Source organism: Pelmatolapia mariae, linkage group LG14, assembly GCF_036321145.2.
Source record: "Pelmatolapia mariae isolate MD_Pm_ZW linkage group LG14, Pm_UMD_F_2, whole genome shotgun sequence".
In the NCBI taxonomy this organism is placed as follows: Eukaryota; Metazoa; Chordata; class Actinopteri; order Cichliformes; family Cichlidae; genus Pelmatolapia; species Pelmatolapia mariae.
This window is the reverse complement of record NC_086239.1, coordinates 21,851,008-21,870,993: the sequence shown is the minus strand read 5'-3', so window position 1 is coordinate 21,870,993 and position 19,986 is coordinate 21,851,008. Positions and strand designations below refer to the sequence as shown.

The following is a 19,986-nucleotide window of genomic DNA, read 5'->3' as shown; positions in this document are numbered from 1 at the left end:
TTCTGTCTTAAAGGAGAAGGAGAGATGATTTAACTTGGAAATTAAATGCTATTTTTGATGGCGGCTTTAGGAGAAATAACAGAAGTTATACAGACACTATTTGGAGCACACATAAGCTAATCAGTAGCCAGTAATTTTTGGGGATTTCCAAGTAAAAACTTTTAACCTTTTATAACAAGTGGTATTGGAATGTTGTGGGTTACTAACCTGCTCAATCAGAAATGTTGCCCGTCTATTTTTATCTTTGCAATATGTCTTTAAGTATGTCTGACTGTATGTGTGCTTACATATGCTTTTGTAGGGTTATATGTGACTGGGGTTATGTTTTGTGCAAGTTTGAACTTTTATAATAGATGACATCACTGGGGTGTGCAGGGCAGTGTGCTGCCATTTTTCTGTGGAGTTAATGTTTTCCAGCTGTAGAGCCTCAGTCTCTATAACCCCTCTGCAGATTTGTTACTCTGCTAAACAACACTAGAAGTGACAAAGCAACAGTTTTGCAGGAGGTTTAATGACAGTGTGCATGCTGCAAACACACAGAGGTAAACTATTTTAGCAAAAGACAAACATAAGCCATTTTACAGACTTCAAATACCTCAGCCAACTAGGCCAAGTAGGAAACCACAGTCCATTAAAACTCCTGCACACTGCCTTGTAAGCAGTTAGCTCTGCTATAGTTAGGTTCCCTGTAGAGCTGGAGGCTGACTCATAGCAGCCGTGTTTGATGTGGTGCAGAACTCTAAAGAGTTTAGTTGGGAAAACACTAACCTGTTCCCATGGATACCACAACAGGAAGAATGCTGTCAATCAAGGGCACTTGGCTCTCAACAGACTATAGCTTTGCCCCTGGCACTCATAGTGCAACTAGAGCAACACAGGGTCAACCTCATTGTTGCTTAAACTACCCTCCTCGTCTCACACAGCAAGCACATGTGCAGGGTTTCACTTGTGACATTCAAAGACGTGAGTAGCTGAAGTAGGATAGAGTCAGGAGAGGAATTCTTAAGGCTCCAAGCCCCCAGACAAATACGATGGGATCACTTTCTTAGGAGTTTGTTAGGGGGATAATTTAAGGACCATTTTTTTCTGCACACGTATATTTCTGCAACATTTGTTCAGGTGACTTGTGGTAGTTCTTGAAAAGGAGCTTGCAGCAGAGAGGTGCTAAGGGGAGATAAAGCAAAGAAAATGTTTGCAGTTTCAGGTGTTGCTGTGTAGTACTTTTACTAACGCTAATCACATGATATCACTTGTGATAGTGCTTTTTCATCCTGATCTGTTCTCAGTAAAACCTCAGAGCTCGAGTGTGTCACCGCAGCACACCATCACAACACAAACAGGAAGACACACGAGATCTAAAGTGAGAACTTTTTTTACTACTTTTTTCGACAGTGTTTTAGGCGGTTGTAGAAATGCACAGTTTATCCCCAGTTTGCAGCAGCTGTGGCCAAACAATACCTGAAAAGAATGCATTCTTAACAAAGCTGTAAGACCATCTCAATGATGTCGATTTCCTTTCCGCCACCTCGCCCTGTGCAATCTACAGGGTAAAGTGATTCATGTGATGAAACATACTGCCCTACTGCAAAACTGCAAAACTGCATCACAGCTCTCATTTGTGAATGTGCCTGTGCAGAATTATTGATCAAAGAGGAAGATACTGCGGACTCTTTCACAGATTCTGTCTGGCTCTGCACTGAGCTGGGTGAGGTTACAGGAAGCACTGACTTCAGAGCTACAGCACACTGCCAATGCCATCTAGTGCTGATGACTCAATACAGCAGCCTGTGTGGCTGACGAGGAAATGTCAGTCCCCACACCCCCGTGCTGCTGTTGGTTGCCCTAGTCTATAAGAAATGACCTCCAGGAGGCGCTCTGTGCCAGAGATACTATCTGGTCCTCTGGCAGCTGGTTTGTTTAGAAAAGGAAGCTATTAAAATGTCTTAAACTGAGAACTAAACTCCTGAGGCAGGAGGGATGTTTGGGGGAGGGGACAAAAGAGCAGATGAGATGGAGAATATGAAAGAGAGACGGCTAGTGAGGAGCAGCTGCCAGAAAATGAGCTGTATTGTTAAAAATGACAACTATTTTCTTAGTAGCCAATTATCTTACCCTGAGAAGAACGCTTCAACCCTTTGCATAGTATACATGTAGACATCTGCATATATAGGTGCGGCATTTGAACAGACCATCACCTTCACAACAGTGAATAATAAAAGAAATAGAACCTGACAGTGTGAAATTAGAGATAAGAACTCATCAGGGGTGTAATTATGTATAACATTATTAAGTGAAAGGGAAAGCTTAAAGCTGCCTGCAAAGATTGAACTTTTAAAATATACTTTCTGTTTATTGCATTGTTTATAGAGTTATATGAAATATAACAAGATGTCACTCACAAAAAAAACCTACCATCAAGTTATTAAGCCACCAGATGCTGATATTCCTCTTCTTGTAATTAGTTCTTCATGTTAGTATCAACACTCGTGTTAGCTGTGCGAAATAATTCTCCCTTAAAGCTTCCACTTGCAATACTTTTAACATCTTATTGTCTCCTTATCTACTCTGTAAATCTGTTTTTTTAGCTGGCGCTTATTGGAGCTAATGATAACAACACTAAAAAAGGTCAAAACAGCATACACCTGTCCTCCGCCCTGCTTCATCCTCACATGCATGCGCTCATTCCCACATTTGGAAACATGCATCATAAGACGAATAAGAGACATATAATTAGGCAGTCATGCAGGCAGAGCGGCAGACAGACACACAGCTATACTGTCACACAGCTTGTGTCTCATTAATTCAGTCTCCCACGTGGCATCTCTCTCTACGTCTCCCCGCTGTTCTCTCCTTCCCCCCCTCCCTTCCCCCCTTCCCTGTCTTGTCTGGCCACAGCAGTCAAGCGTGAACAGCTGAGGTCACCAGCTTCCTATGCGCTCAGCAATAAATATTTGTGATAATGCACACTGATCTGGATGAAGCGGCAAGGCTTTTTATACTTTGTTCTGCTTCCCCCCCTCCCTAAACTTTACAGTATGTTTCAATTCTGCTTTGTTAGTTCGTGTTTATAAATGTAGATAGCAGAAGCTCATACAGCAAGCACGGCTTAAGGTAATGTGAGTTAGAAAAAAAAGACCAGCCCCTTTAAATTGTGCTTCTCCATCCAGCAGAGAGAACATTAATCACGAACAGAGACGACCCTTCGCTGCTGAGAGGGGAGGGTTTGCCAATATTAATCTGTTCATCAAAACTTGATATTACTGGAGAGAGTGCTACAGCAACATAATGAATTCCACTCGGCTACAGTAGTCATAGTTGTCCTCTCTCCGGACTGCTATGTATCTTTTGTTCCTCTGTGATCCTATCTGGACCATTTACACAGCTGTTTGGCCTCTCCTATTTCCTGTCCAGGTGAGGGAATCTCCAACCAATGAGACACTTTAATGATTTCTTGAGGCTAGCCAAATCAAACCCTGAAGTACCCCCAAATCCGAACTCTACTCCCATTGCAGCCTGGCCCACTGACACTAGGAAACCGTAACTATTCCTTGAGCAATTATCCCTAATGATTTCTGTTTCCTGTAACTCCGGTAGCTTGAAAAATGTGTCCTTACTCTGAACTTGCCATATTCATCCTAAATCGGGCCCAAGCTAATATTTACTTTTACGCAGCCATGCCAGAGACACATACCAGCACAATGGATAGTGTGATAATAAGCTACTGGGGACATAGACGGAAAAATAATATCAGCTTCATTCTAGGCTAATCAGTGAAAAATCATCACCCCCCAGTCTAAATCTTCACTGTTCTAGAAAAGCCCATGTGATTGCCTGAATTGCAATAAATCATTCAGTAAGAACGCCTGCATATGACACCTACACAAAGCCTACATGTAACCTCTGTATAACCTCTAAACCAGCGCTAACAGTCTACCAGATGCCCACTCAGCTCTGCTCCCTTTCCCCGAGGTCCCAGTTTAGAATAAGGACGCAGCTGTTCTTAAGACTTTTCCTCATGCATTTTTTTATATGTGCTATCCTCCCTTACCTTTTCCTCTTTCCCTCTTCTCCCACCTCTTAAAAACTCAAAATACCTCTTCTGTCTCTCACTCTGCCCCAAGCTTTTCTTTTCCTATTTCTTTTGCAGATTCCCTCTTTGGCTCTTTGGCTGACATTTAAGCCACATAAAATTGATGTGTCTTGTATGCACAGAGAAAGATACAGAGTTAAGGCACAAACTATTAGGGAGTACAAATGCACAGTAAGCTAGTAAATCCAAAACAGAAAATGAAAAGCTAATATCAGCAATTACCAAAAACCAAAAAAACAAAACAAAAACAAAAGTCTGACTACTGAGATTTTGCAGACACGTTACCTCTAACCACGTGACATTAACTTGTTGGTTCTTTTGGACATATGAAAATCATGGTAATAATGAAGCATCAAGTGAATAAGGCTCTCCAGCAGTTGTCTGATAGCCACCAGTCCCTGAGTGGTTGCAAGTGGTTGCTGCAGGTTGATGGCAGTTGCTGGGAAAATGATTGCTGAAGTCCAAAACATACAGACCTAGGAGTCCAGATTCTACAACCCTGGGAGGTTTTTGGTGCAGTACCTTCTTTGCATCTGATTTCACTCAGCAAGAGTCAGCAACTTCCAGGAACTGCTGCCAACCAGTCAGGTTTTCCCCTAGCAACCAGTGGCTGTATCATGTCCAATATGATGGAACACTCTTGAATAATGTGACATCATCTGACAAACCACACTTTACCATAACAAGCTATTTATTATTTTTCTTTCACTTCGATTATGGTACGGCCAGCTCACAAATATAGTTCAGTTTAAGAAGCAGAAATACCGACATGACGTAATGTAACCTTAACAGGGTTCATTTTTGAAAAAAGAACCAAAATCTAGTGACAAAGATAACAATGGTAACGAGACAGTAAACCTTTTCAACCTTTTTAAAAACTCCCAACAAAAATCCCAACAATTAAAAAAAAAAAAAATCCAACCCAGTAGATGACTATCTCAATAGTGTATTCTGTAAACTATAGTCAGCTGTGGAAACTACAAGCCACCCTGTTTACAGTCACTGTGCTAATTTAACTGGTTCACGGGAGTGAAAAATTCCTGTTACTTTCCAAAGTGTGAAGCAATTTATTTTAAAGATAAAACTTTGTTGGACTTTTTTTAAAGATTGCCCGTTTATTCACCAAAAAAAAGTAGCTGTATAACAGATTCCTAATTTGATTAGATGCAGCTTAATGCTGTTTATAATCCATTATAAGCTGGCATTAAAAACTCCATTTAAGTCAGTTCGTGTGTATGTGTGAATTTATGTTGGTATCTATTTTGCTGTCAAATGGTGTAAACAGTAAGGCGGGATTATTGCTGGGCACAACCAGAGTAAATCGGAAGAAAAAACACCTGAAGGATTCAAACATCTTGCAAAAACATGTCTGTTTGTTAGTTTATAGATTTTAAGGATGTCCTCTCCAGCTGGTGGCAGCTAAAATATTATGCCATCCTGCCAATTTCTTGCTTAATTACATCACTCCTGGGGTGTCTCCATCTTACCCCCTCCAATCATTGAAAAGAGTTAACAAGGAAAAGTCCAGATCACATATCAGCGCCTCAGAGTGCAAGTAAGTATGCAGATACAAGAGGGCGAAGGCAGCAGAACATGGGAGTCGAAGGGTAGCAGACGTTGCATATTCAGGCCTCCTACTCTGGAATGCAACATGAAGGAGAGAGACAACACTGCAATTCACTCACAGAGAGTTACTGAACTATTCTTAGAGCAGTATGTGAAGTGGACCCCCAACACCATCACCACCACACGACCCCCACCGTGAGGACTGTGACCAGACACTGGACAGACAGAAGCTGAGTGTCTTACTGAGGTACGGGGCAGGATGGTGAGGCTAAACCAAGAGCTTTAGAAAAAGAGAGGATAAAAGTCGAGCTCCAGTGAGGCAAAGCCTGGTCGGCTAAGTCTAAATAGAGCAGTTCACTGGCTGTGAAGCCTTTCCAAAGAGCCTATTGTAAACGCACACTGGCACAATGCATGGAGCCCCGGGGACCTCTCTCGCTCTCTGTCACTCCTCCTCTCATGTGACCTCTCACAAACACTGACATACAGGCAGGAACATACTTTCTCTCTGCCCACTTTTCCTACCTAGACTAAACAGACATTTTTTTCTTCTAATACAATTCAAGAACTGACAGTCTGAAACTACAAGGCTATGTGTATGACATAAAAAAAGAAAAAGAATTTCCTGTGCTCACAGCCAGCAAACACTCACACTACTGAGATCAATGTGCAGCGCATCATGCAGTTCAAACAGTGGGTGAATTCAGTAGAAGTCAGTGTCAGCAGTGACAGGCTCAGATATTTTCTCTTTGCTTTCATTCCTCTGTCCTTGCTGAATGAGTCATTGAGAATATCAGAGCTGACACACACCATGGCCTGGCAGTGCACGTTCCTACTGTCATTTGGCAAACGAGACTGAGTTGTCTCCAGCCATAGCCATCTCTCAGTCATAACAAATGTCAAAGAGCTATTCATCCCCTCTAATCCCTTATACATACAACATATACACTACTGTTCAAAAGTTTATAGTCAACTTCCCAGGTTGTTGAAAGAAAAGTACATTTGTAATCATTAATTAGATTTTTTTTTAACCATCCAGTGGTGCAGTACTTTAGCTAATGCAAGTTAATCACATTTCCTGTTACGATTTTGCTGATTAAAAAAGCTAAACAAATCAGCTAAGTATGTGTAGCATCGGCCTTTATAGCGTCAAAGTGGGTAAAAAAAAAGGGGTGACTTGTCTGCGGACAACTGAGCCAAATACATTATAGTCTAGTTTGAGAAGCAGAAGCGGTACAAGTCCTCACCTGGAAACCTCATTGAACGGTATCCCACCAAAACAGCAGCCTCAATATCAACAGTTAAGAAGCAATAGAAGGAAAATGGCCAAATCTGAGACTGGCCAATGGAAGAAAAAGATTAGGGCTGGTAACAAAATACAGTCAATGGACAAACTAAGACTGAAAAATACATATATGCAGAGAAATTTAAATTTGAGGTTTCTGGATCAAAAAGGCAAACTTTTGTGAGGCTTGGAAACGATGCTGAATGAGTGCCTGAAGCTGTCTTTTAAGGATGGTGGTAAAGAGGGTAATTTTTGTACAGGATGAAAGGAATCTTGAACAAGCAAAGCTTCCGCTGCATTTTGCAAAGCAAAGCCATAACCTGTGGAAGCTGTTGAAACTACTTTCCTCCTAAAGCAGGACAACGACCCAAATCACAGCTCCAAAACTGAGCTTCTGATTATTTGGTATGTAGGAAGTGCCCATCAAACTAATCGGAAAAAAGCTGTGGGAGGTGCTTCAAGAAGTCTAGAATACCTCAAAAGTCAAAGTCAGTCTTTAAGACTGTGATTGCTGCAAATTTACAAAGTTTGAGGGGAAAAATTCTTTTTCAAATATCATTATTTGTAAACATGAAAATATTTACACATTACGTCCTGACATCTTTGAGAACTAGAGGGACACCCAACTATTCACTTTGAGCAAGCATTTAGTGACAAGTGACAAAACGTTATCTTAAACAGAAAGGCATGTCGGCAAGGAGGCTCAAAGAGGGCAACAATCTGCATTTACCTCTGACTCAACATAACAACTTTCAACCAAAGGGCAAAGTAATCCACAGAGACTTGGGGAAAGGAGTGAGGGCGTCAGGAATTTAAGACAATTAGGGAATTTAAGTGTATAAGAAAAGCCAGAGCAAAAAAAAAAGCTAGATGGAGAGGAAAGAGTTACAAATAAATGAGCTAAGTAGTAAAGGAGGAAGGGATGCTACACAGGTTGAAAAGAACAAATATATGTAAAAACTGTAAAATAATATAAACCTATGTGAACACTCAGGTATAGATTTCTTAGCACGAGCTGTAAATAACTGAGAAATGCTACAGTATGAAGTGTGCAGAGGCACAAAACGCAAAGTGTCAGTGAAACGAGCATGCAGAACATCCTGTTTCACATTGCCAGACACTCTGACACTTTCACAACCTCTGACACTTGCTATGCTATGCATGCAAACTGAGACTGAGATCAGCATTGTTGATGTACTAAAACATGGTCTAACCTTGCAAAAAAAACAAGTGCGCATGCAAAATAAATTTTCTCTTACCACCAAGCCTATGCTGTTGAGTCAGAATCATTCAAAGTTAATAGGCATGTGCTTAATATCTGCAGTCTGACACACCTCCATTTCTTTCTACATGGAGACAAGTTTACATTGAATTGTCTAGCTAAAAACACAGGAAAGTTGCACATAGAGAGAAGCCAAAAACCAGGAAACCATATGACTGAAGCAACTGAAACACGGTGTCCAAGATGGAATCCAGAAAGGGCACATCTTTCCAAAGTATTTCCTTTAGAGTGATTATAATTTTAAAAAATTAAAGACAAAACAGTGAAGGTTGAGGTTACAACTGCCAAGGTGGTGAATGTTGCATCCTGCGAGACTCAGACTGGTTCAAGTAAAAGAAAAAAAAAGTATTAGCATTGAAGTGTCTTGATGCATGCTCAATCATCCAGGTAAGTAGATCCCAAAAAGTTGATTCTGTTCATCTGGACGTAGCGTTTTCAGTGGGAGAAACATTTCGTCACTCATTCAAGTGACTTCTTCACCCTGGGTGAAATTGAGTGCAAAGAAGGTGCTGCAACAGAAACCTCCTAGTAATTGCTTTGGTTGCTAGCAGATTAGTTGCCTCTAATTATTCATATTAATCTGCAAACACTTGCTAACTAGTAGGCAAGCCTGTGTGGCTGGGAGTTTTTTCACTTGACCCTACATTATTACAATGATGAAAATGGGCAATAAGTTAACACCACATAGATAGCAGGCACATATCTGCAAAACCTCAACAGTATCTTAAACGACCCTCTGGCTTTGCCTCTGTAAAAACTTTGCTGATGAGTTTATGGGCAAATTTTGGACATTGTGGGAAATCCAGAAATCAAGATTATTTGTACTATGTTCATTGGCTAATGGCTCTTCAGATCCTGTTTCTTCACATCCTCTTTCAAACACCATGCTGATGACGGGGATAACACAATTAGGATTTCAAAACAGTTCAGAAACGGATGGATGACATCACGGAAGTGACGCCCATCTTTCATACCATCCGTTGCCACGATCACTACAGAGTATGAAATGTCTTTATATTCTGTCATGTGCCTTTATATTAGTAAAGCGTGGCGAGTCTGAGCAGTTAATATTTTCAAACAAAAAAAATGATAGTAATTGCAGACAGTTTTATTTCATGTCACATGAAAACATTCAAAGCAGCATATGTTTTAACATGTATAGAGTGCCCTTTTAAAATGACTGAATAAATAAAAAGTCTTAATACGCTTCACTCCGGCAGCACTGTTATTACTTCAGATTTATTTCCATGGTGTGTGTCTCCTAAGCATGATTAATGTTATACACTGCCATCTATTAATGTTAATTTCGCTGTAATTGGGGTTTGCCTTAGGAGATCATTTTGCAAACACGGTCATTCACCCAGATGTATCTTGTTTTCCTAACAGTTTCCAGGTAACGGCCTTGCGCTCATTAAAAATGTGGCATTTGCTTCGTGAAATTTCATCACTGATTTCACTGACCCGCTTCTCTGCTTTTTTTGACCATGTTTAATATTCTAATTCATAAAGGCTGTTGGGCCGACCTCAACCATAAATCCAGATAATCATTATGTAAAGTCTTGTTTTAAAGGTTCCATTACAAAGTCGAGAGCCAAAAGCTCCCCTCTTGATTGTTCTTGTTGGAAGAGTATCTTTTCTCATGCTGCCTTTTATATATATATATATACACACACACGCACAAACTGCAGCGTGATTTCCAAAACCCCAACTTATGTAAGAGAATAACTATTGGCAGGCAAGGAAATGTTATCTCTGCTGATTTGTAAAGCAGCTTTATGTCAGAGTCAGTGGGAATAAAGGCAGCAGCGCAGCACTTCTACCTTCTGCTGTGAAGTGTGCAAAACTTTCCTCACAAACTATACCTCACTGCTATACTTCTGCATTCAAACAACTCAAAGAGCTTAATACAACTGAAAGAATATTAACTATGGCAATACTAAGACACCATAAAATGAGAAAACACTTCAACTTAAAAGTGCTAAACGTAATATTAAACACATATACATGCAAACTCATGGATGGAGTGTTTATGAGACAGTAGAGTCTAGAGTCTGAGTGCCAATTCTTTTGGGAGCGATGGCAGAGATCGTGTTCTCTTCCTCTTCCTACCCATCCTCCCTCATTTTCTCTTCTCGTCACGGTCTGGCTCTCTAAAATGACTGACGATTTCTGAGCCAATTATGGGCTTAATTCCACCCGTGTCCTTGTAATACCTTTGCCTGTCCAGCTGTAATAAGAGACGTGATAGATCTCCTTCACATTTTACACGTAGTGCATCTTCAAACTTTTCCAAAATAAGAAAAAAAAGGTAATAAAAAACTGGGTGGGTGCTCAGAGGAGGCAGTTATAGAAACAATTAAAAGAATTGGTCCTGAATGTAGCGATCAGCAACATAAATTAATAAATGTGGCAGCTTGTAGATGTAGACGAGAGGGCGTGGGAAGAAAAGCGTGATAGATGAGATGAAGTAAGATATGCTAGAAAGAAGAAAAAAGTTGAGCTGTGCGAGTGATAAGGAGCACTTCCTGTTAGAATTCCTTGCTAATTGACTTTTCTCTGTAACAAAAAGTATGGAGATGGGAGGGTAATTACTGGTTTTGTAACCAGTTCCTTTCCTCTGCGACATTTGACTTTGACATGAGAGATGAGTGAAATTTATAAGCTAGAGCTGCAAACTGCCAGAAATTATTAACTGCAACATGGGCAACAAGTAGCATACCATACTGTGGTGAAGATTAAAAACCATGCCCGCATCAGATATAAAGCAGTTAAACACCTATACTATATATATATATATATATATATAGATGTGCATGCACAACTTTTATTCAGCCTAAATGGCAGGCTGGTTGCTCAGAACACCCACAAGTACCACACTGATAGCTGCAACACATGTATGCTAATAAACAGGCAGGTCGCGACTCACACACAATGCACTGCAGGCGGTTGGCATGATGTGTCATGAAGAAAAAAATGGAGGCAAACTGACAGCATGTCCCCCCAACCAAGATATACGCTTGCAACATGTCACTGGGAAACATCTTCTCAGAATGCTGCCTCACAAACAAATGAGCATGCCACGCTGTCTGACACGTTTTAGCCCGAGATAAAACAGGAACATGCATGCAGAACATGAGCCTAACACAGAAGGTAGATAAAAAAGGATAATGTCTATAGAGATTAATACAAAAACTAATTTACACTGAGAGGAGTTTGATAACTGAAGAAAGAGGGAATGAAGAAAGAAAAAAAAAGACTTGAATGGGTGTATAGTGGTGACAATACAACCAACGTAATTATCTACTTCTATGAAATTAACAATAACCCATCCATCCATCCATCGATTCCTTTTTTTGTCAAAAGTAGCAACAGATTGTTTTGACTTGGCTTTTGTTTTGTTATGAATTATATTCAAAATCCTTGTAAATCCTAGTAATTTAAATTTTTTGTGTTTTGGACCATTAAGCCATTTAAAACAAGCCAAGTCCTATTAAGATGTGATCTCGAGCTTGAACAATTCTGTTACTGAAAAATTAACCGCGTGAAAAACAAAGAGATGATTAATTAATAATAAAACTGATTAGCGGTTGCCAGCCATGTCCAATCAGATTAGAAATGATTTTATCAGAGCGACGGCTCAGGTCGAGAGGCTTGGAGAGAGCGTTAGAGAGATGCAAAGCTGAGATGGTTTGGACATGTGCAGAGGAGGGATAGTGGATATATTGGGCAAAGGGTACAGAATATGGAGCTGGATGGCGTAAGGGTACGATGGAGGCAGATGATCCAGTGATGCAACCCCCTAAAGAAGTGGCCAAAAGAAGAAGAAGAAGAAGACGAACCAAATCAAATAGAACAAACGGTCAGTCTTTAAGAGATTGCTTGAAATAGTCAAAAGAAAGGAAATGGTGGTCTACTTTATTCATAAAATAACATGTAGGAGCAATGCAAGGTTATATAGTCTTCTGCATTTAAAAGGCTTCAGTACATCTGGAAATCTTGTTGTTCTAATGATCGTACACATTAGGTAGCTTATGATATCCTATGACTATGACTGCACAAACAGATGCTGGTTAGTAATGTTACGACCCGGCTCATAGCCGCAACATAAAAGAAGATGAATACCAGTTTGTGGGATGAGAAGAGGCTTTATCTTAAAATGGACAACCAGGTTGGCTAAAAATGGCTGGTGCCACTAAGGCAAACACAACAAAAGAGATGGACAAAATGGTGAACGGAGAACTAAACTATACTGGGAAAACTAAACTACTGACCCTGAACAGAAACACAAACCTGAACACGAATAACAGCGAGCAGAAAACAGAAGACGGTTGGGCAGCAGGGAAACACACGGATGAGACACGGTGGATACACAGACGGACCAGCCAACACAACAAAGACAGAGGACGCGACTTAAATGCACACAGGGAAACAGGGAGATTGCACACAGGTGGGGAACACAGCTGGGAATAATCAACAAGACGAGACAGAGGTAAAACTGAACACACTCACATGAGACGCAGACCTTCACAATAAAACAGGAAACGAGAACAAATCCTTAAACATAACATAAAACAAAACACTGACAACATTAAACCGTAACATTTCCCCCCACCCAAAAATCAAACATTTAACCCCAAATGAAAATGTTTGATTCATGACCTAGAGAGCCATGAATGCTGTAGTCCTGGAGGACCAGTGCACCAGGCACTGGCCGCTATTCTGCAGGCAGACGGAATGCTAAAGCGGTCCTCCGGACCCTCCAGCGAAGACGGACGAAGGCTGGACAGGCCCCTCGGACCCTCCAGCGAAGACGAATGCTGGCCGGACAGGCCCCTCGGACCCTCCAGCGAAGACGAATGCTGGCCGGACAGGCCCCTCGGACCCCTCCAGCGGAGACGGACGAAGGCTGGACAGGCCCCTCGGACCCTCCAGCGAAGACGAATGTTGGCTGGACAGGCCCCTTGGACCCCTCCAGCGGAGACGGACGAAGGCTGGACAGGCCCCTCGGACCCTCCAGCGAAGACGAATGTTGGCTGGACAGGCCCCTTGGACCCCTCCAGCGGAGACGGACGAAGGCTGGACAGGCCCCTCGGACCCTCCAGCGAAGACGAATGTTGGCTGGACAGGCCCCTCGGACCCTCCAGCGAAGACGAATGTTGGCTGGACAGGCCCCTCGGACCCCTCCAGCGGAGATGGACGAAGGCTGGACAGGCCCCTTGGACCCCTCCAGCGGAGACGGACGAAGGCTGGACAGGCCCCACGGACCCTCCAGCTAAGACGAATGTTGGCTGGACAGGCCCCTTGGACCCCTCCAGCGGAGACGGACGAAGGCTGGACAGGCCCCTCGAACCCTCCAGCGGAGACGGACGAAGGCTGGACAGGCCCCTCGAACCCTCCAGCGGAGACGGACGAAGGCTGGACAGGCCCCACGGACCCTCCAGCTAAGACGAATGCTGAAGCGGTCCTCCGGACCCTCCAGCGAAGACAGAAGGCTGAAGCGGTCCCCCGGACCCTCCAGCGAAGACAGAAGGCTGAAGCGGTCCCCCGGACCCTCCAGCGAAGACAGAATGGACGAGCCCCCAATTCTGTTACGACCCGGCTCATAGCCGCAACATAAAAGAAGATGAATACCAGTTTGTGGGATGAGAAGAGGCTTTATCTTAAAATGGACAACCAGGTTGGCTAAAAATGGCTGGTGCCACTAAGGCAAACACAACAAAAGAGATGGACAAAATGGTGAACGGAGAACTAAACTATACTGGGAAAACTAAACTACTGACCCTGAACAGAAACACAAACCTGAACACGAATAACAGCGAGCAGAAAACAGAAGACGGTTGGGCAGCAGGGAAACACACGGATGAGACACGGTGGATACACAGACGGACCAGCCAACACAACAAAGACAGAGGACGCGACTTAAATGCACACAGGGAAACAGGGAGATTGCACACAGGTGGGGAACACAGCTGGGAATAATCAACAAGACGAGACAGAGGTAAAACTGAACACACTCACATGAGACGCAGACCTTCACAATAAAACAGGAAACGAGAACAAATCCTTAAACATAACATAAAACAAAACACTGACAACATTAAACCGTAACAGTAACAACGTTGAAAATTCTCAGGAACTGCCCAGAGATTCAAACTGAGCACCAAAAATAGCCAATATGTGACCATGCCTGAAGCTAGTGGTACCATAAGGCCATCAAGAGTGCCAAGAGCAGGCAAGGACAGGAACCTGGTGATATTACACCAAATACCGGATACCATTAATCTTGTGAGCATACATATGTCCAAAAAAGTAAAGGTGACTGTGGATAAGGAACCTTTTCCTACTGAGCAAACACTGTAGCTGCAGTGAGATGCCAGGGTGGGCATGTTGGCACCGATCTCTGGCTGTGTGGTTAGTGTGGCTGGCATCCTGGAGGCATGGTATGACATTTGGTTCATCCCAGCAAGCAGCCAGAGTCACAACAAGAATGACACTTGTGTCTACACTACCATGCTGCTCACTTTTACTTAGAGCCATCATAAGCACTCTCAGTTAGCTACCGAAAATCAGCAGCTCTAGATTTTTATGTATATTTTGTTAAAAGGTTTTCAGGACAAATTAGCTTCATTATCTTATATATTAAACATATGTTGGCTATACTATTTTTTTCTTTATGCTTTATTTGGTGTACAGCAGTTCACTGGCAGACTGAGCCCAGGAAATATGTAACCGAAAATCCCATGGTTTCTGTTTTTGGGTTGTTGTTTTTTTACAAATTGTAACCACTATTACATTCTTCCTTCTTGTATCTATCAACCTTTCCATTTTCCCTGCATGTACAAATGGGTGGGCAAACCACTCTGAGAAACACTGAAGTAATCATAGAGCAGTGATTGCTTTCACAGAGCAGTTCTTGAGAACAAAATGCAGCGTTCACCAAGGGGATTTACCAGTAACCGTGTACGCGACACACCTAAAAATGCACGCACACACTTCAAAAACTGATCTAGAGCAGTAGGTCAATCAGAAACAAACAGGAAAACAGCCCTGGAAACAAGTCAAATATGGAAGAAACAGTGAAGGGGGTGATGTGAGGTCAGGTTAGGGAGGGAGGGTGACACTAGCTGAACGAGAAAAGAAAAGCGAGACCGGGTCAGCAAGAGCAGTGAGGAAGAGGTTTACGCTTCATTAAATGTTATGCCGGAGGGTCTGATTCTGCTGACCTGGTTTCTTTCACCATCGAGGGACGTGCATTAAAAAACTCACAAAAACAACCATGCACATAACGCCCATGAATATTTACACGCCAACTAAAGATCTGTATCTAAAATATCTGTATTACGCACATTCATGCTCTTCTTCTTCTTTTCTTCATATTTCTAAACCCCGTTTCTATACACAGATCTACTTGAAGTTATTTTACATGTTTTTCGTCATCATGAACATTTCTTTTTCATAGTGCAGGAAAGAATCGTGATGAATCAGTCAGTTGCACAAGAAGGTGACAAAGTAAAAAAAAGAGCTGTAATTTTTTTCCACATGCTGATGATCACAATATTACTCACAGTTTCCATTTCGCTTCTCACTTCAGGTAAATAACAACTCACACCATTTTTCATGAACACTGTAGTTGGGTGTTCTGGTAAACTTGTCATATGTGAGAACAGCAGCGGCTTGCACCATTTACAGGTGATATCCGCATTAATATGTCTAGATGTATTAGTGAGCGGTGTTGCAGGTATATAACTTTAAGATCAAAATGTTGCACTACTGCGATCTAATTACTTAACCTATTAACTGCTTTATTTTTAAAAGGTTTTTTTAGAAAGATGTACTGCATTAACACAAGTCAAAGTAACCATTAGAATGCATTAAATATGAACATAATAAGGCTAATTTTATTCATATTTTCTCCCAATCCAGCATGTCTTGAATCTACTAAATCCCATAAAGCATTCATGCTGTACAACTCGAATCTGCAGCCAAAGCATTTGCATACATAAAAATAGTCAATTAAATCGAAAATAGTCTTTGTTTAACATGGTGTCAGTAGGTTTTGCTTTAATGCATATGCAAATTAACCCAAACGTCAACATGCTCCACGTCTAAACCTTTTCACTAGACATTTTTCTGTGACATTCCCTATGACATAGCAAGCAAAACAGAAGTAATCTTAATAACGTTAACGTTTTGTTCAAGAGTCTCACCAAGACAAAATGTGAGAAAGGCCTACAGAAGCTGTGTGCACTCTGTAACCACTGGATCTTTAAAAAGCTGCTATATTCTTCTAGATCTGTGAGTAGAAAAATGCTGAGTCTGACTGATTTTCATCTTTAATAATATATATGAGGGTGATAGTGGGGAGAGAGCAGACACCAGGCAGGTCTCTTTGCTGAAAAACAACATCACACAGAAGCAAATGTATTTTTCAGTAAAAAAGAAAAAAAAGAAAGAAAGAAAAGGTTTCATTCATGGTGAGTCTGCCACATCATTTTTAATCCTGTCATGGGCCATGCTATATTACATTTTCCCTCTTTATTCCAATCAATTTTCACCCTGCTATGCTGTGCTCTGCCAGTGTCCCACTGACACACTAACACCAGACTGAAGAGGATGTGGAGTAGCTGCAAAAAGACTCGAGTGGAGTGACCTTTCTTTATGCTAATCCCCACAGAACGGGCACGCATTTACGCGCGTACCGAAGGTAGAGGATTTGTCCAAATTGATCAAAGGGACATTTGCAAACACACAAACCCATTTCTGCTGTTTTGCCTGTGCGCACCCCACCACCACCCTGGATTACCCCTCCTCCCGCTGTTATCTGTCAATCGCAGCCTTTCATTATTATGGCGTGACACACCCACTGGATCATCTTTTCAATTTTACGATGTTAAAAAGGAAAAACTGATAGTATAAATTAGACGTAAATCAAACCCAACAGTCAGTTTAGCCTCCTTATCCCCACCATCCCTCTTTTTTCTGCTCCTCCATCTTCCTCTGTGTCTATGCACCGCTGGGCAGATGTAAACCGCTGCCTGTGCCATGCCGCATCCCACTATGCGACCACCAAGGCTCTATTTCTTGCATTTCATTCACCTACACAGCCTCACTGGAATTAAACTCCAACACCCCCCAGGGGAGCACTACAGACTCTACGACTTTATAGCCAGATTATCACCCAATGAGCCCTGGAGTTAAATTGCGGCAAATCCCTCACCTATCCGAGATGTAACCGTTTAAACGCATTGAATTGTCCCCACTGCAGGATCGATAGACAGAAGCTGAACGGCACTGCTGCTCTGGGCTGCATGTGTTCACCCACTGCAAAGAAAGATGCAACATGAATGTCAATGCCAGGTCTGCTACAGCTGCGGTGTAGTGGTGCGGCGTGTCTGACCGAGGCTGCCGGGCTACAGATGAGACCGCATCGCGTTCAGGTTCCGATGTAAGGGTTTGGGGGTCTCGTCACGGAGAGGTAAAGGCCGACAGGTGGTTTTATACACATATATAATTTTTCTTCTTACAATCCACAAGGGTGTACTCACCGTCACTGCGCAGTGTCTGACTGCGTTGCACGCCGTCTGCCGTATCTCCGCCGCGCTCCCCGGTTTCAGCAGGTTCTTGGTGAATCTCCGGGTCGATTCGGCTGCCATCTCCTCATCTGAGCGGTCACCGAGCGCAATTTCAGCCTGGAAGTCTCTGCTGCAGTCAGCTCCCAGCCCTCGCTACATGAGCCCACAGAGATGTGTTTACACACACACACTCTCTCTCACACACACGCAGACACGCGCGCGCACTTCACACACGGTCGGTTCACACACGTAAAAGCGTGAAGTGCACGGAACCTTCTCACTAGAGTGACGCCACGGTAGTCGGAATCTGATACGCCACTTCTGGCGGTGACGTCCAAATTAAAACACCGCTTTCACAGCAGAGTAAAATGGCTCATTGAATCAGCGCAATGCTTTTATTTTGAAGGCCCAACACAAATTTCTCTGTATTTTTTTATTGCGCAATTTTTCAACTTGATCACGGTGCCACAATTTGATTTCACTCTCTTAAACGTTTAGTCTAGGAGCCATCTTTTGAAATGTTCAAAAGATATTAAAAGTGAAATGATGTATGAGCAGCTTCAGAGCAACCGCTGCTAAATCAGATTTGTTTTCAGGCTACTATAGGATGTAGCCTACATCATGTATCTCACGAGGAGCTCTGAAATGTCAGCTACTCATCGGCAGTCTAGTCACGACCTAGGAAGAATGGACCAGCGTTTACAGTAGAGTTTACTATATGTGGGAACGCATAGTCCACTGGCGACACCTGGCGGTGAAGTGTAGATATTACACAATAGGGCCGGTATTCTCCCGTAGTCACGGGAGACTTTTAATGATTAAAGGTAGCCCGACTGAAAAAAATAAAATAAAATAGAATAAAACATTTTTTAAAACTTTTTTTCAGAGACAACGGTATGGTGCAAGTTTCAAAAAGCTATCTAAAACAACATGTTGACAACTAGTAACTCTGTTCTCACCGACAGCACCAAAAGGACTGATACAACTAGTTAAATTCGTTGTTTGTTTGTTTGTTTTTCCCGTGAAGCCTGCTGTGACGAAGTACGTAGCTCAGGTTAACGGCTCCAATAATGTTGTTCTGCCTCCCCCTTGTGTTCAAAAGGAGCACTGCACCAACGAACTTACGTTCCTACATGGGACTACTTTATGTTTGGGAATATGTGGCTGCGGGTGTTATTCGTTGCGTATTGATATGCATATGCGTTTCTCGTGTTGACGTTAACCCAGCAAAGTACAGAGCAGCTTTTTCGTTTTCCCCAGCGTTTTTATTTGTATTCATGAAACAACGAATTCATTCATTCATTAAACTGTGTGCTATTCATCGAGTATATTTTTTTCTGAATTCACAATGAAGCAGGAAGAACTTTGGAAGCTCCTCGGACACTGAATGCTCCAACAAACTTAAGAAAATTCAAACACGATTAAACTAAATGAAATAACCGGGAAAGTTAGCTAAATGAGCTTTGTATGTGTTGTCCGTGTCCGTGAGCTGCTGACAACAGACCAACAAAATGACCGACACAGACACAGGGGCAGCTGGATACCAATAAATAAACAAGGTGAGTCGGAAACTGCCCCCCCGTTTAAAGATAAACATAAAAGTTATGGTAGTATTTACCATATTTCGGCACTGAACTGGGCTAGACTGCGAATAATTTGATATATTTTATTTTTGTTATATTATTTACATATTTGGCTTTAATTTGTCTGTGTAGCCTTGTAAACACTGTGATGTCCAATTCACGGCTTCTTGTTGTGAGATCCTTAAAGTACATTTTGAGTGAATGGTTTGTTTGGCAATAGTAATGACTGAAAGTCCCTTAACACAGATCCTTTTGGTCAGATATTTAACTTTACTTTTTGTTGTGGTGATGATAATCATATGTTTGATAGCTTGACTTTCATAGCTTGACTCAAAGTACAGGGAGTCAAAATACGCTCACTTCCACTTCATTGCTTACACTTGTTCAACTTCTTGTTATCAAAAATATCTAATCACCCAGTCACATGGCAGCAACTCAGTGCATTTAGGCATGTAGACATGGTCAAGACGGCCTGCTGAAGTTCAAGCTGAATTTCAGAATGGGGAAAAGGGTGATTTTATATGACTTTAAACGTGGCGTGGTTGTTGGTGTCAGATGGGATGGTCTGAGTTTTTTCAAAAACTGATTGATGTCAGAGGCCAGAGCAGAAT

General features: G+C 42.1%; 1 protein-coding gene across 1 annotated transcript in view; it reads right to left on the bottom strand.

The window, feature by feature from the left end:
- The window catches only part of dock10 (dedicator of cytokinesis 10), a 65,908-nt gene extending 47,849 nt beyond the window's left edge, over positions 1-18,059 (bottom strand). Inside the window, exon 1 of the mRNA XM_063492381.1 lies at positions 17,766-18,059. Coding sequence (XP_063348451.1) covers positions 17,766-17,873 — 108 coding nt within the window. The 5' untranslated portion in view covers positions 17,874-18,059. The remainder of the gene's footprint in view (positions 1-17,765) is intronic.
- Positions 18,060-19,986: the final 1,927 nt, after the last annotated feature.